Raw genomic sequence first — 13,262 nt, 5'->3', positions numbered from 1 at the left:
TATACACACAATACAAATATATAATATACAAAAGTTCTGTGCGTCTCCATGGGGCTGAGCCCCCCTTGTCCTTAAAACCTAGTGACACCCCTGCTGGTGGGTACCAGAGACACCCATAAGAAAAAAGTGAAGGAGAAACAAAACAAGCAAACAACATATCCAAGTCACATAGGGAATATATCAGATTAAAAATAGATATACAAAATAAATATAAGCAAAACATTTACCGTATAAAACATAGCACAAAGCATAGGTGTGTTCATATTAAAGGGTGTTTTGTGCCCCAATGGTCCCCCCTTGATGGTGCCYCTGCAGTATATCACAAAATAGAAATAAAATAATCCCTGAATAAACAGTTCAATACGGCCATTAGTCTGTACGTCTAACACTAGCCTAACGTTTAGGTCACTCAAGTTGTTTTGAGGTCAAAATTTGGGGTTTCTGTCTTAAAACAGTAAACCTGCTGGCACCTTGTGTTTGTTCTCTACCCTTTAACTCACAGAAACAAGAGTCACTTGACACCTATCAGCTTTGATCAGCTGTGTCCATTTATAAATAACTGCACAGAGGCCTAATAATAGCAGCGGKAACACATGCCCCGTGTTGTTTCAGATTGCCTGCGAGGACAAATGGAGTGCTGGGATTATATTTGGGGCTTTGCAGCCAGTGAGACCCTCTCACCGTAACATTGATCCTGTCGTATCGGGGCCGTGCTGTCAGCCAATTTGGCACTTTGCTCGACAGTCCCGCTGCCAAATACTTATTATGTCTAATAATATTTCCTCCTCGTCTTGTGAACAGGCCACTTGTGTTGTCTCGCACCGGAGAGACGCTTTGCTTTGCTTCTTGCTTGCAGCAGGTTCAGTGTGTCATCGCTTCACCTGGAGACAGGTTAGCACTGATAAAAACAAAGCTAGTGAAAAATGGAAACAAACGCAGCACGACAAAAACGGTTCTAAGCTCCACTGCAATAATACAAAGTTCTTATTTTGTTAAATTTGTCTTTAATACGAGCAGATTTGATTTGCAAACATAATAMAAATAAATAAAAGAGGTTCTTGGAAAGGGCAGGCTTGCATCAGGGCCAAATCCCCAGCTTAATTTAAAAAAAGAGTAATCTGGATCGGCACCATATTTAATTTGACGCCTTCATTTGCCAATTCTCCTCCTCTCCATCGAAACAGTTTTGCACGATCTTCATGACAAACAGATACACAACAGTGAATACAAACAGTATTCAGTACAGCTTATTTTATTAATAGTTTTCATAATTGACTTTACATCATTTAAACACAAACAAAAAAGCTATTAACTTTAAACATAGTAAATATGTTTAATTATAGTTTTCTGAAAGTGTTGATAAAATCAGTTTCCTGTCTTATAATATCTATTAAGAATAGACGGCTCCAGAAAAAAAGGCCCTGTTTTRAACTGTGTGTTGGGGGCAACTTTCAGCTACTACATCACAAAATGTGGACATAATATATTCAAAACTGACTGAGTTGTAGCAATTTTTGTATTTACTAGAGTTAATTAGCTGTGGCGGCCATCTTAAAACAAGTTGAGTTCAAATGTTAATCAGTTCTCCAGTAGTTACATCCTGAAAGTTTCATTAGGATCGGTGCGAGGATTCTTGAGATATTTTGCTAACAGTCACACAAAGTTAACGCCAAATTTTAAAATAAAGATCTTATGCCATCTTCCAGCRGTCAGAATAAAATTGCTGTAAAACTGTCCTTTAGTTCACGAGATATTTTACTAACAGACAAATCAAACCCAAGCAATTTCACAGCAATATAAATATATTTTGTTTTAAAGACAATTTTTTTGTGTTCAAGCTCTAGAAGGCATTTTAATAGAATGCTTTAAAAATAAAAATAAAATAATTTTATATTTATTTTTTTATATTTTATAATTTCAAAACTTTATTCATTCCATAAAAACAAAATTAATTCAATGTACAGTAAAAAAAGAAAATATTATTAAAAATTATAGATTTTTGAATCACATTTATGTGTTACTTGTACATAACGAGTCTAAATTGCTTCAAAGAGAGATTTCAGTGTCAAATTTCAAGTTTACGAGCTGCACCTGAACGCACCACGTCTTCTTCCTTGAGCTTCCCGGAGAGCCTTTCGATTGGCTGCCAGTGACATCATCCYTCCTCGTTGCTCCGGAGTGGAGGCCGGTCCCCCTCCCACTTCGGCTCTTCCAGGCCCCTCCCATCGTGTGGGCGGGGCCCGACTGTACGCGGAGGGTTAYATTTAATATTAATGAAGCCGCGCATTGGCTCGGAGTCGCGTCAATTCCGCCGCGCGACTTCAGTAGGTCGGCAGGCTCCTTTCAATATAATCAGTGAGGGGGGGCCGAGCTGGGTAAAAAGTCCTGAAAAATGTTGCCGAACCACAACACCGGGACGGACTGAATGGAGGCAACGCTGTCAGCTGTCCGGGGGAGATAATAAACCCGTCTGCAGTGAAGTGACACTCACCGGTAAGCGCTAAAATATACAAGTTATCAGCGGGACAGGCTGTTAAAAAAGCGCATGTGACGGGACTGTGCGCCTTTATAAATAATGAAGAGCTAAAATGCCGCAATCGTATTGAGTGTTTTGTTATTTCTCTTTTCAGTTCTGTTTTATTTATTGCGACAAAGTTCCAAACCGTTGCCTTTATGTCTGAGGCCAGCTGTTTATTATCCCGTTCTTCTCCGASCTGCTGTGAAACTGGATTTCCTTCAGTCTGCAGCTCATCTCTAACATCACATTCTCTGCACGTCCCCATGCCGGTTTCTTCAATGAATTTACCATGAATGATGTTTTCTGCTGAAGCTGCTGAAAGGATGGCAGCCGGGGCCGGGCGTCCGTATTTACAGAATACATTTGAAATAATAGTAATTTTAAAAATAAATTTAAAAAAAGCATAAAATCCTGATGACAAGGAGCTGTTCTTTAAACGCTTGGCTGAGAGAGCAAMCTGAGGCGGGGCGTTTTAATGCAGTATTTTCTGATTTCTTTCTTCCTCCTTCACCTCTTCATGTTCTGAAACATCAGGATCAGAGYTGATGTGAAACATTCAGCAGAGAAACATTTTCTGCCAAAATTCATGAGCGCTGAGTGACTTTACTGTTGCTAAAGAGGCTGAAAATTAGAAAACTGTGAAGCAACACTGGGTAAAAGCAAAAACTGATAAATAGAAGCTAAAAGTAGYAAACTGAAGAATAAAACAACAAAAAGGCTGTATCTAAAAAGAAAAAGCTGCCAACATGGCATCTAAAAGCAGCAAAGGCCAGATAAAAACAGCAGAAGCTAAAGTTAGAAAAAGTATAAGTACCAAAAAGCTAGCCAATTGTACCCAAAAAGTAGCTAGAAGCTAAAAACATAAAACAAGCTAAAAGTATCAGAGTGGTAGCCTAACTATAAGCACAAAGGAGCAGTAGCTAGAGGCTAACATCAGCAGATCTGTAGCTAAAGGCTAAAAGAAGCAAAATTGGAGCAAGAAGCTGAATGTTGCAAAACCATAGTTAGAAGGCACAAGTAGCCGAACAGTAGCTGGAAGCTAAAAGTTTCAGACTGGTAACAGCTGAAAGTAGCAGAACAGAAGCTAGAAGCAGAATAGAAGCTAAAATCAGAATGGTAGCTAGAAGCTAAAAGCAGAATGGTAACTAGAAGCTAAAAGCAGAATGGTAACTAGAAGCTAAAATCAGAATGGTAGCTAGAAGCTAAAAGCAGAATGGTAACTAGAAGCTAAAATCAGAATGGTAACTAGAAGCTAAAAGTAGCAGAGCGAAGCTAGAAGCTAAAAGCAGAATGGTAACTAGAAGCTAAAATCAGAAACAAGAAGCTAAAATCAGAATAGTAGCTAGAAGCTAAATGTAGCAGAAAGGTAAAAAGCTTGTTTGCTAAAGCCGATTTGAGAAATTGGTTTTGAAGAAATTTATTAAATCTCAAAATATTTCTATTGGGGAAAAAATGTAAATAAAAGTTACATATTTTGAATAATAAAAATGCTACAAAAAGGAACCAACAGCACCCGCTGTCTGAACACGCTAAACGTAAACAGCTAAAACAGCACACAGTAGAAGCTGACATTTATGGCTTTAGTGATTATTTTTTTTACATTTTACATGTAAAAACAAAAAGACATTCTGTGAAAGCTGAATCAATCAGCTGCAGGACCCACTCTGGTGATTCACTGTTTATTATTAGTGACCGTGTCTTAAATGGTCCCACAACCATGGGTGTAGCTCTGCAGGTGTTGACAGTGCTAATATTTGACTCCAGCGCTCTGTTTGCGTGTTGATCCAACAGACAAGAGGTCGTCCTGTGTGAGCTCTCTGGCAGATGGTTGGGCTCCGTCTGTTTACGTGTTTTTGTTTATCTCTGTCTCCACAGAGCGGCTTGTTGAGTTCTCCGTATACGTCCAGCCCTCGGCCTCCCCATGCCTCCATCTCCCCTCGACGACAGAATTGTGGTGGCGCTGCCAAGGCCGATCCGACCTCAGGAACTCCAACTGCGCCTGGACACCAGCTACCTGGACTCCGTCACCAGCAGCGGCGGCGGCAGCGACGTGGTCATCAGCACCACCGTGGTGAAGATCCGGGCGACGGCCAACCTTGTAACGTATATGCCCTCATCCAAGGGCTCCACGCGCTCGTTGTCGTGTGGGTGCAGCAGTGCCAGCTGCTGTTCTGTGACTACCTATGAGAAGGACAGCCAGAGCCTCAGCCACAGCCAGGTGAGCGCCAGCAGCCCCAACCTCAGCTATGCCGGGCCCCCCGCCGCTACGGTCGTCAACCACGAAGCACTCAGCGCCCCCGGCCTCGCCCCGGGCACGCCCCTGTCCGCCCCGAGGGTCATCCATCCTCACGAGCTGGCCAAACGCATGAGCTGCTGCCCGCTGGGGCACCCTGTGGGGCCCGTGCCGGTCGTCATCGACTGCAGGCCCTTCATGGAGTACAACAAGAGCCACATCCGCGGGGCCGTGCACATCAACTGCTCCGACAAGATCAGCCGGCGGCGCCTGCAGCAGGGCAAGATCACCGTGCTGGACCTCATCTCCTGCCGCGAGGGGAAGGACTCTTTTAAGGGCATTTTTTCCAAAGACATTGTGGTTTACGACGAGAACACCACAGATCCCAGCCGGCTGACGTCTTCGCAGCCTCTGCATGTGGTCCTGGAGTCCCTGAGGAGGGAGGGCAAGGACACCATGATCCTCAAAGGTAACCGGATAAGAACTAAAGCAGATCTTTGCAACATCTTGGTAGAAGTGTGCCACAAAGGGACTTATCGCAAATTCATGAAGACCACATAATATTCCGCTCATATCGATGGTCAGTGTATCCTTAAATCACCCGCTTCAGATGTTATCAGTCCATTAAATGGATGTTATTAGCTTGTTATTATCAGTCCCATAGAATGACTTCAGACTGTTTGCTGGTAAATATGAGGCATAAAACCACTTAGGTTAGTTTTAGAAAAAATGACATGGGCTACGAAAAAGTAGACCGGACTCTGGTGGTAGCAGATTGTTGCATTCCAACATATATGGCACTGGTTACCCACTAGGGGGCACTGTCGGGACAGTCTGAAGCCATTCTATGGGATTGATAACGTCCATTTAATGGATGATAACATCCGAACCAGCTGCTTAAATCAAAATTTGTGCCCCCATGCTGGCTCCCACGTGCGTTTGTTTACCTCCGGAAACAGCCGAGGCCACGTCCGTGGAAGAGCCGTTTGCGATGGAGAGGCCCAAAAATTTTAACGCAACRGTGCGTATTGCGTAACACTGTGCTTTGTTTATATCAAGCGAGTACCCGCATTTTAGAACCGCACTTCCCCGTCCGCTCTTTCGAGCTTCGATAAAATTCACGATGACAGTTTTTCGTGCTTCATTTTACAGTGTTACAGCAGTGTTGTAGCTTTCATCGTCGACGTTTCCCGTCCACACACTGGCCGTAGTTTCATCTGAGCTCAGCGAGAAGCTTTAACAAACAGCAGAGTTTGTGGCAAATATTCAAGTCGCGAGTTTGTTTACCCCACTTTCACGCACGCCTAAACATACGGTCGCCTTCTTTCTATACAAGCGGCGTAAACATTCTTGCGAAGAGTGAGAAGCAGCTGTTGGTAAATAAAGCAGTCTGTTCAGATGGCAGCTCCTGGGCTGCTGCCAGCTTTTCTATCTTTGGTGTGAGCGTTTGAAGCTGGAGCGCCGTGTTGTGTTCAGGGCCCGGTTTTGAGACGGTAGATCAGAGCACCTTGATCCCCTTTATTCTCCCCCACGTTGGTTCTACCCCCGCCCTTTTTTTTCTTTTCCCTGACTCCCTCGGTCCTTCTGTCGGCTTTGATGAACGAAGCGTCTCTCTGGTTTCTCATCCAGCCCYGGCGTTTGTCTGAAGCTCGCCTCAGTGGGAAGAACAGCCAGACTCACTCCTTCGTTTGGTTTTATTCAGATGAAGTCTCGTCTCATCACCTGCCGGGCGATGATGTTTTATCTCGTGAATCATTAACAGATCTCAACAAAACTTTCAGAGCGTAGTCATTAGATCAGAGCTCTGTAAAGTACTTGAAACAAATAACTAAGTAAAAGTAAAAATACCTTAACACCTTACCTTAAATGACTTTGGTAAAAAATAAATGTCACTGATGAGAAAACTACTTAAGTAAAAGTCATAAAACTGTTCACAAAAACTGGGAAAGTAGAAGTAAAAGTACTTTCCCATGCTCTCTAACAAAACTGTTAAATTTACAGAACCAAACCGGCTCCACAAAACCAAGTTGATTAAATTGGTCAATTTTTTWAAAATAACATTACCTCAAATTTACTCTACTAGGTTTAGTGGAAATAGTTGATATGAYTTAGTTGAGTAAATGCAACACTAACTAGACACGGGTTTTTACGATGTAAAAACAAGTGTGCATTGCCATGTWGCATGTCTTTACCTGCAGCAGTGCACTTATAGAATGAACAGTGACAAATGTGTTTTCTACACCAGCTTGTGCCTGTCAAGTCAGCAGGTGTTTGTAATTAAGGTAATTGTGTGACAATAGGAAGTTTAAAGAGAATTTTTGTTAAAGTTGCTGTAGCTGGGTTTTGAACCCTGATCTCTCACATGAAAGCCCTTGGCATTCACCATGAGACCATTGGAACTGTGGCAGAGTGGATTGCCAGGAGTTGGTTTGTATGTGTGCAGAAAGAGGCCACATCGCCAATGCAATTATTGACACTAAACTGCAATATATTATAGCAATAAAGCAATATTAGGACAATATTATAGTAAAACATCAAAAAACTAACATATTAGTATTGTAAATACTGAACTACTAAGTTTAAATATTATTAAACTATGGTGCAGTACTGAGTAGGTACAGCAGGGGGCAGTATTGGACTAATACAAGGCTCCATTGACTCCCATTTTAAATTATTAAACATTAATATTTCAAAAACTATRAGTTGTACAGGTACCAAAAGGCATAGCCATCATTTGGCACAGGAGCTTTACAGATATAAATTACAATGGCAGCTCTGGGACAATGTATGCAGGAGGAGAAGCATGGCAAAGTTGAGATGACTTGGATGGGAAACGAATCACAATAGTGTGCATTGCATTGGCAATGCACACTGACTAGGTGTTAAATTTAAAGAAGTTATCTGTTAAAAGTAAAGAAGTAAAAGTATCATTTTTAGGTTATAAAAGTAACTAAGTAAAAGTAAAAGTCACGATTTAAAAAAATACATGGTAAAATTACAAATCCTCAAAAATTTACTTAAGTACTGTTACAAAGTAAATGCACTTAGTTACTATAAAKCTCTGCATTAGATRTGCATCTACAAGTAATTAAAGTTTGGAGTGGATATGATTAAACATGGCCGCCACATCACAGCGATCTTAGAAACACAAAAACAGCTACAAGTTCTACAGATCTTCTGGTAAAATCTATTGTGTAGCTGAGACATCGCAACTAGATGTGTTTAAAGCTTCGGCATCAACTATCTGAGTCATTGACTGTTAGCAAAATATCTCAAATCATCGAACAAACAGAGATAATCGATCTGATTAAAGATGGCCGACACAACAAACTGACCATAGCCCACACTAAAAAGTCTACATCGTGCTGAATTTTACAGCTATTGAGCTAAAATTTGGTGCAGTAGCTGAGTCATTCACCACACAAATTCAAAGTGCTAATATAAWATAGTGCAAGAAAGCACAATATTTAAATTAAATGTGCACAATGTTATTTTAAAGGTTTGATAGAAATGGCCGTACCTTCGTCATTTTTCAAAATAAGATAGTCCGAGTCTAAAATTCGGCTCAGCGAAATGCATCCTTTCAAGAAAAGCCAGGGCAATAATTTGATATTCAAAATAAAATGGAATACGTTGTTCTTTTTGYCGAGGATTTGTTTATATAAACATCTAAAATGACAACTGGAGACGCCCTGTTTTCACCTCTGGTTCTAAATTTTTCATCAACATTTTTTTTAAAGCTGAACATGTTTTGCTTCCTTGAAACACTCGAGTTCCTTTAAAAAAAGGCAGAACTGAGCAGGATTTTTCCTCCCTTTTTTTAAATGTAGTACAAGTGACATATTTGGAGCATGCTTGTGTGATCGCTGCTGAATAATTTACTCACACTCCATTATTTGCTCAGTTACCAGCTAACTGTACTYAGGATTTACTCAAAACACGACGGCGATGTGATACTTTTCCATAAACAGGTTCCCTTTCTCGCAGCCAAGAGTCCTGATAGTTTATGTTTCGTTCAGCTGAAACGACACGTTGGTAGTTTTGGACAGTTTACTGTGAGAAATGGAGAACGGCCTGCCGGCGTTGGGGGAGAAACGGTAGTTTCTAAACAGGAACCGAGCCGCTGGCACATGAAAGTGACAGAAACACTTCTCAAGTTTGCGAGTTTAGTCACAGATAAAGACAGCTGGTCACGCTCGACAGACTTCATCTGGCTGTAATGTGAGATTCTGTTGCTGGTTTTTTAAATACGTGACATCGATGATCTGGTTTTGATCAAGGCACAAAGTCTGAGCCCAAACCGGTTTTCATTGTGGAGCTGGTTCTGGGTGTCTTTTTGAGCGCTAACCAAAGCATGTACCTAACATAGAGCAGGTCATGGATAAGTTCCGTTAAAAGCGCGTGGTTTACAGGAAAACAAAATAAAGTCCTGTTAAACTCATTTTAGACTTTACTTACAGCAAGGAAGCTTAATGAGGGCTCCTCTGACGATTTGGGGTGGCACAGTAGAAAAAACAAAATTTCTGTTGTCTTAGATAGGCTTTTTGATAATTACTGTGATATGGGAACAAAGAAATCACCGTCTAATAGGTTTACTTTTTTGTTTCAGTTTATTTTAATTTTTTTCGTTCTTTCGAAATTTATTCATTTTATTTGTAACAATTACATACACAACAAAGAACAAAAAAAACATGCAATCAAAATAAAATCAAATAAAATGCAAGGCAGAAGAAGAATAAATCTTATATCTGCCCCTTTTTTATACCCAAAATATGTTCAAAATAAAAGTAAATTACAACAAAAATCAAAACAACTGAAAACATAAAAAACTAAAAACAAAGCTAAAATTAAAACACCAATTTGCATGAATTCACTTATGCTTCTCCATGTTTCTTCAGAATACTAGATTTTATCATTGTCTTTAATATATACAAAGATCTGGCATTTTTAACTTCGTCTTCCAGATTATTCCACAAACGTATTCCCTGGATTAAAGTGGATCGCTCCTTCAGGCTCGTACGGAACCAGGGTTTCACAAACACTTCGCTTCCCTTAAGATAATAACAGCTCTCTCTTTTAACAAAATTTACTTGAATGTTGGAAAGTAGCATACCTTTATGAGCTCTGTACATTAATTTAAACGTTTTATCAAAACAAAAATAATAGCTTTTCTTATATAAAAATGTTTTTATGTTTTATGTTCTACTATCAAGTGGCAAACAWAATAAAAATGACCAAAAGCTCACAGGAGAAGGAGACTCAAGGGGGGACAGCAAATGTATAGGGGTGGCCATTGCCCCCCTGAGACCCCCACCATAGTGCTGCCCCTGTAAAATAAGCAAATAAAGAAAATGATTTTTTTAATGCATTATATGTGCAGTATATTGTAATTTTCTCAACACTTTGTTGATTTATCTCTTTAATTTTTTAGTTTTTTCTTTGGCTCCTGATTGTTCTGTTGTTCTCTTTTCCATCTGAAAAGCCCCTCTGTTTTTATCAAAGGTCGACCACTTTAAAATAAAAAGTTTGTTGATCCTGCAACGTCARTGTTTGTTGTACTCATCGGCAGAGAATTTAATTAGTCTTCATTTTCGAAAACAGTCCTSTTATGCTGCCGGGGTTAAGGTTGGGTTCAGCACAGAAGAAAATAAAAACAAAAATAAAATGGAATGGGAAAAAAAAGCAAAGCAAGGAGCTAAAGAAAAACAACAAAAACAAAATACCAAGAGAAAATTGCTTTAATAGTTTTTTTAATGTTATGAATCAGTGCAGCTTTAATTTTTAAATATTCTTGTACACATTGCGCTGAAATATGGCGACAACGACCTTCTGRCTGAAGACCTTTGAAATAATTAAACAACAAACGGGACGTCTGATTGGACCATTAAAATCCTAAAAACCTGCTAATTACATGAGAAAACCCAAAGACCCACAACTTCCCATAATGACACAGTTTAACACAACAATGGTAAGACTTTTAAAGAAAAATGTCAGAGTTGTTTTTTTTTAAACATTTTAAAGGGAAACAAAAACGTTACGGGAAATTTCCATTAGACATTGTGTGTTTTGTAATATAACAGTCTAAAATTCCATTTTTTTGTTTGTAAATTTGTAAGTTTTTTTTAAAAGATATGTTATTATGTGTTAAACAAATCCACTAAAGGGAAACTCTGTTGGATATTATATACATTTTTGTCTTTTCTTGTTTTACAAAAAGAGAAACCAAAAAGAAACYCTGAATTTGACTGAAAATTCCCCCTTTTTTAAACGTCCCTTTGAGTTTTGGAGAACTTCCCCTCTTTTTTATTTACCAGAGGCTAATTCTAACCGTGAACTATCACTATTTTGACGCCTTGCTGCTGTTAGAGGTCGTGTTTTAAGCTGACTTTGTCGTTAACGGTTAACAATACGGCAGTTTTATGAAAAAAAAAACCACCATTTGGCTGATGGCAGGAGGCTCCCACCTGCCTCCCACCACCATGGGGGGAGTCTGTGGGAYGATGACCTCACGTTGCATGATGTCAGCTCTTGTACTGTGAACAATTCGTCAACTGATAGCCCGACCCCTCCCCGCAGCTGGAGTGCCGAAGGGAAACTTTGGCCGATGGTATCACGGTTACAAACAGGTGCAAACCAGTTATTTGGAGAAGTGCAGATGTCCAGAGAAGTGGGTCTGTTCTGCAGTTTTCTTCTTCCTTTGGACAGAAATTGTTTTTTGTTTACATTAAAACCCAAACGGAGGTTTTCAAATGAGAAGCAAATGTTGTCAGAGAGCTTCTTTCAGTTGCTTTTATCAGATGTGTATGCAAACTTTTGTCGTAACGTGCATCATGTGACGCTCAGAAACGTGACCGTATGTATTTTTAGCGCGTGGCTCCTGTGGGAATTAAACCTTTAACCTCATTCTCTGCTCAGACCGAAGAGATGGTCTGCAAATTCAAACACAGCTGAAGACAATAATTCATCATCCGGCCGATTCCACTTACTGATTTTTGCATCAATCAGATCTGATTCTTTAAGAAATATAATTTAAAATCATTTCCCTATAATGTCTGGTTTAATTTTATATATTTAAACAAAGAAAATTTACACTTTGTCCAAAATAAGAACCAAGGTGCAGATCGTTCTTTCTCAGCAGTTGTGCAATAAAAATTCAATTTTTTTATCTACTTATCTAAACATAAATGTGTAACAGATCAATTTAAAATAAACAGCATCAGTGTTTGGCATATTTGTGAGCAGACAAACAAGTTTTATTTATTTATATTTTTATCATAACTGTAGATATGGTAAATGTAATTAGGTTGTATATATACACAGCAAAGCACTAATAGGATAATGAAGGTTAAGGCTACGGTGCAAAGAATTTTTTTTCTAAGAATTCTGAGATTACCGTCAAAATTTGGACTTTAATCTCAGCGTTTYGACTTTATTCTCAGAATTTCAGAATTCTGAGAATAAAGAACAATGTGAAACTTAGAAGTCAGAGAATAAAGTAAGATTTCTGACTTTGATCTCAGCATTTTAACTTTAGTCTCAGGCTGAAAGTCAAGCTGGAAATYGTTTGATTCTGTCCACCTGCTGAGCAGCCTTACTTCTTTATTATTACAGCTGTTTATTATTAAAACAGTTCTAAGTTTATTTTCTATGCGTGTTCACAGGAGGCCTTAGCTTTTTCAGGCAGAGCCATGAAAACCTGTGCGAGCACTCGCTGCACCTCCACGAGGGCCTGGACCCGGGCGCCTCGGCCGGCCTGACGGGGCCTCTACCTCACTCGCTGCCCTCCACTCCGGACATAGAGAACGCGGAGCTGACGCCCATCCTGCCTTTCCTCTACCTGGGGAACGAGCAGGACTGCCAGGACATCAGCCTGCTGCAGCGCTTCAACATCGGCTACATCCTCAACGTCACCACCCACCTGCCGCTCTACCACTACGACACGGGCCTGTTCAGCTACAAGCGCCTGCCCGCCACCGACAGCAACAAGCAGAACCTGCGCCAGTACTTCGAGGAGGCCTTTGAGTTCATCGGTAGGAAAAACTGCCACCAAACGTCTGAACTGTGGTTTGACAAAAACAAGSTTAGAGCGAGACGGTTCAGCTGGGAAAAACACAAATTACTCTGTAGCTTCACTATGTGACTTAAAACAAAAAATAATACTTTTATTTTTTTTTACAAAAAAAGGATAACAGGGCAGTTAAAAATAGAGTGTAGTAACTTGTAATATTATATATCTAGTACACAACACTCTGAGCTACTTATTGTGAAGGTACCTGGTACTTTCAGGGTACCAAACTGGTACATACTTGGTACTTATTAGGTATGTAACTAGTACTAGCCTGATGCTTACTGGGTATGTCCAGTCCATACATAAGGGTACCTGGTATACCTGGTAATTACACTGTGCTTTATATTTTTCTTTAAGGGATCCCTGATTAGTTGTAACATGAAACATTATTTGATAAACATTTATTTTAACTGTAAAATAAAGACTGTGAAAATACTGTAGGC

General features: G+C 39.9%; 1 protein-coding gene and 1 long non-coding RNA gene across 2 annotated transcripts in view; one reads left to right on the top strand and one right to left on the bottom strand.

Moving 5' to 3' along the window:
• The window catches only part of LOC106522451 (uncharacterized), a 118,687-nt gene that overhangs the window by 7,803 nt on the left and 97,622 nt on the right, over positions 1-13,262 (bottom strand). The window lies entirely within an intron of this gene.
• dusp10 (dual specificity phosphatase 10) overlaps positions 2,309-13,262 on the top strand; it is a 15,985-nt gene continuing 5,031 nt past the window's right edge. The window contains exons 1-3 of the mRNA XM_014015454.1: positions 2,309-2,493; positions 4,394-5,220; positions 12,413-12,781. Of these exons, the coding sequence (XP_013870908.1) occupies positions 4,440-5,220; positions 12,413-12,781 (1,150 nt within the window). The 5' untranslated portion in view covers positions 2,309-2,493; positions 4,394-4,439. The remainder of the gene's footprint in view (positions 2,494-4,393; positions 5,221-12,412; positions 12,782-13,262) is intronic.

Source organism: Austrofundulus limnaeus, unplaced genomic scaffold, assembly GCF_001266775.1.
Source record: "Austrofundulus limnaeus strain Quisiro unplaced genomic scaffold, Austrofundulus_limnaeus-1.0 Scaffold129, whole genome shotgun sequence".
Classification (NCBI taxonomy): Eukaryota; Metazoa; Chordata; class Actinopteri; order Cyprinodontiformes; family Rivulidae; genus Austrofundulus; species Austrofundulus limnaeus.
The sequence above is the reverse complement of the archived record's forward strand: the minus strand, read 5'-3'. Positions and strand labels throughout refer to the sequence as shown.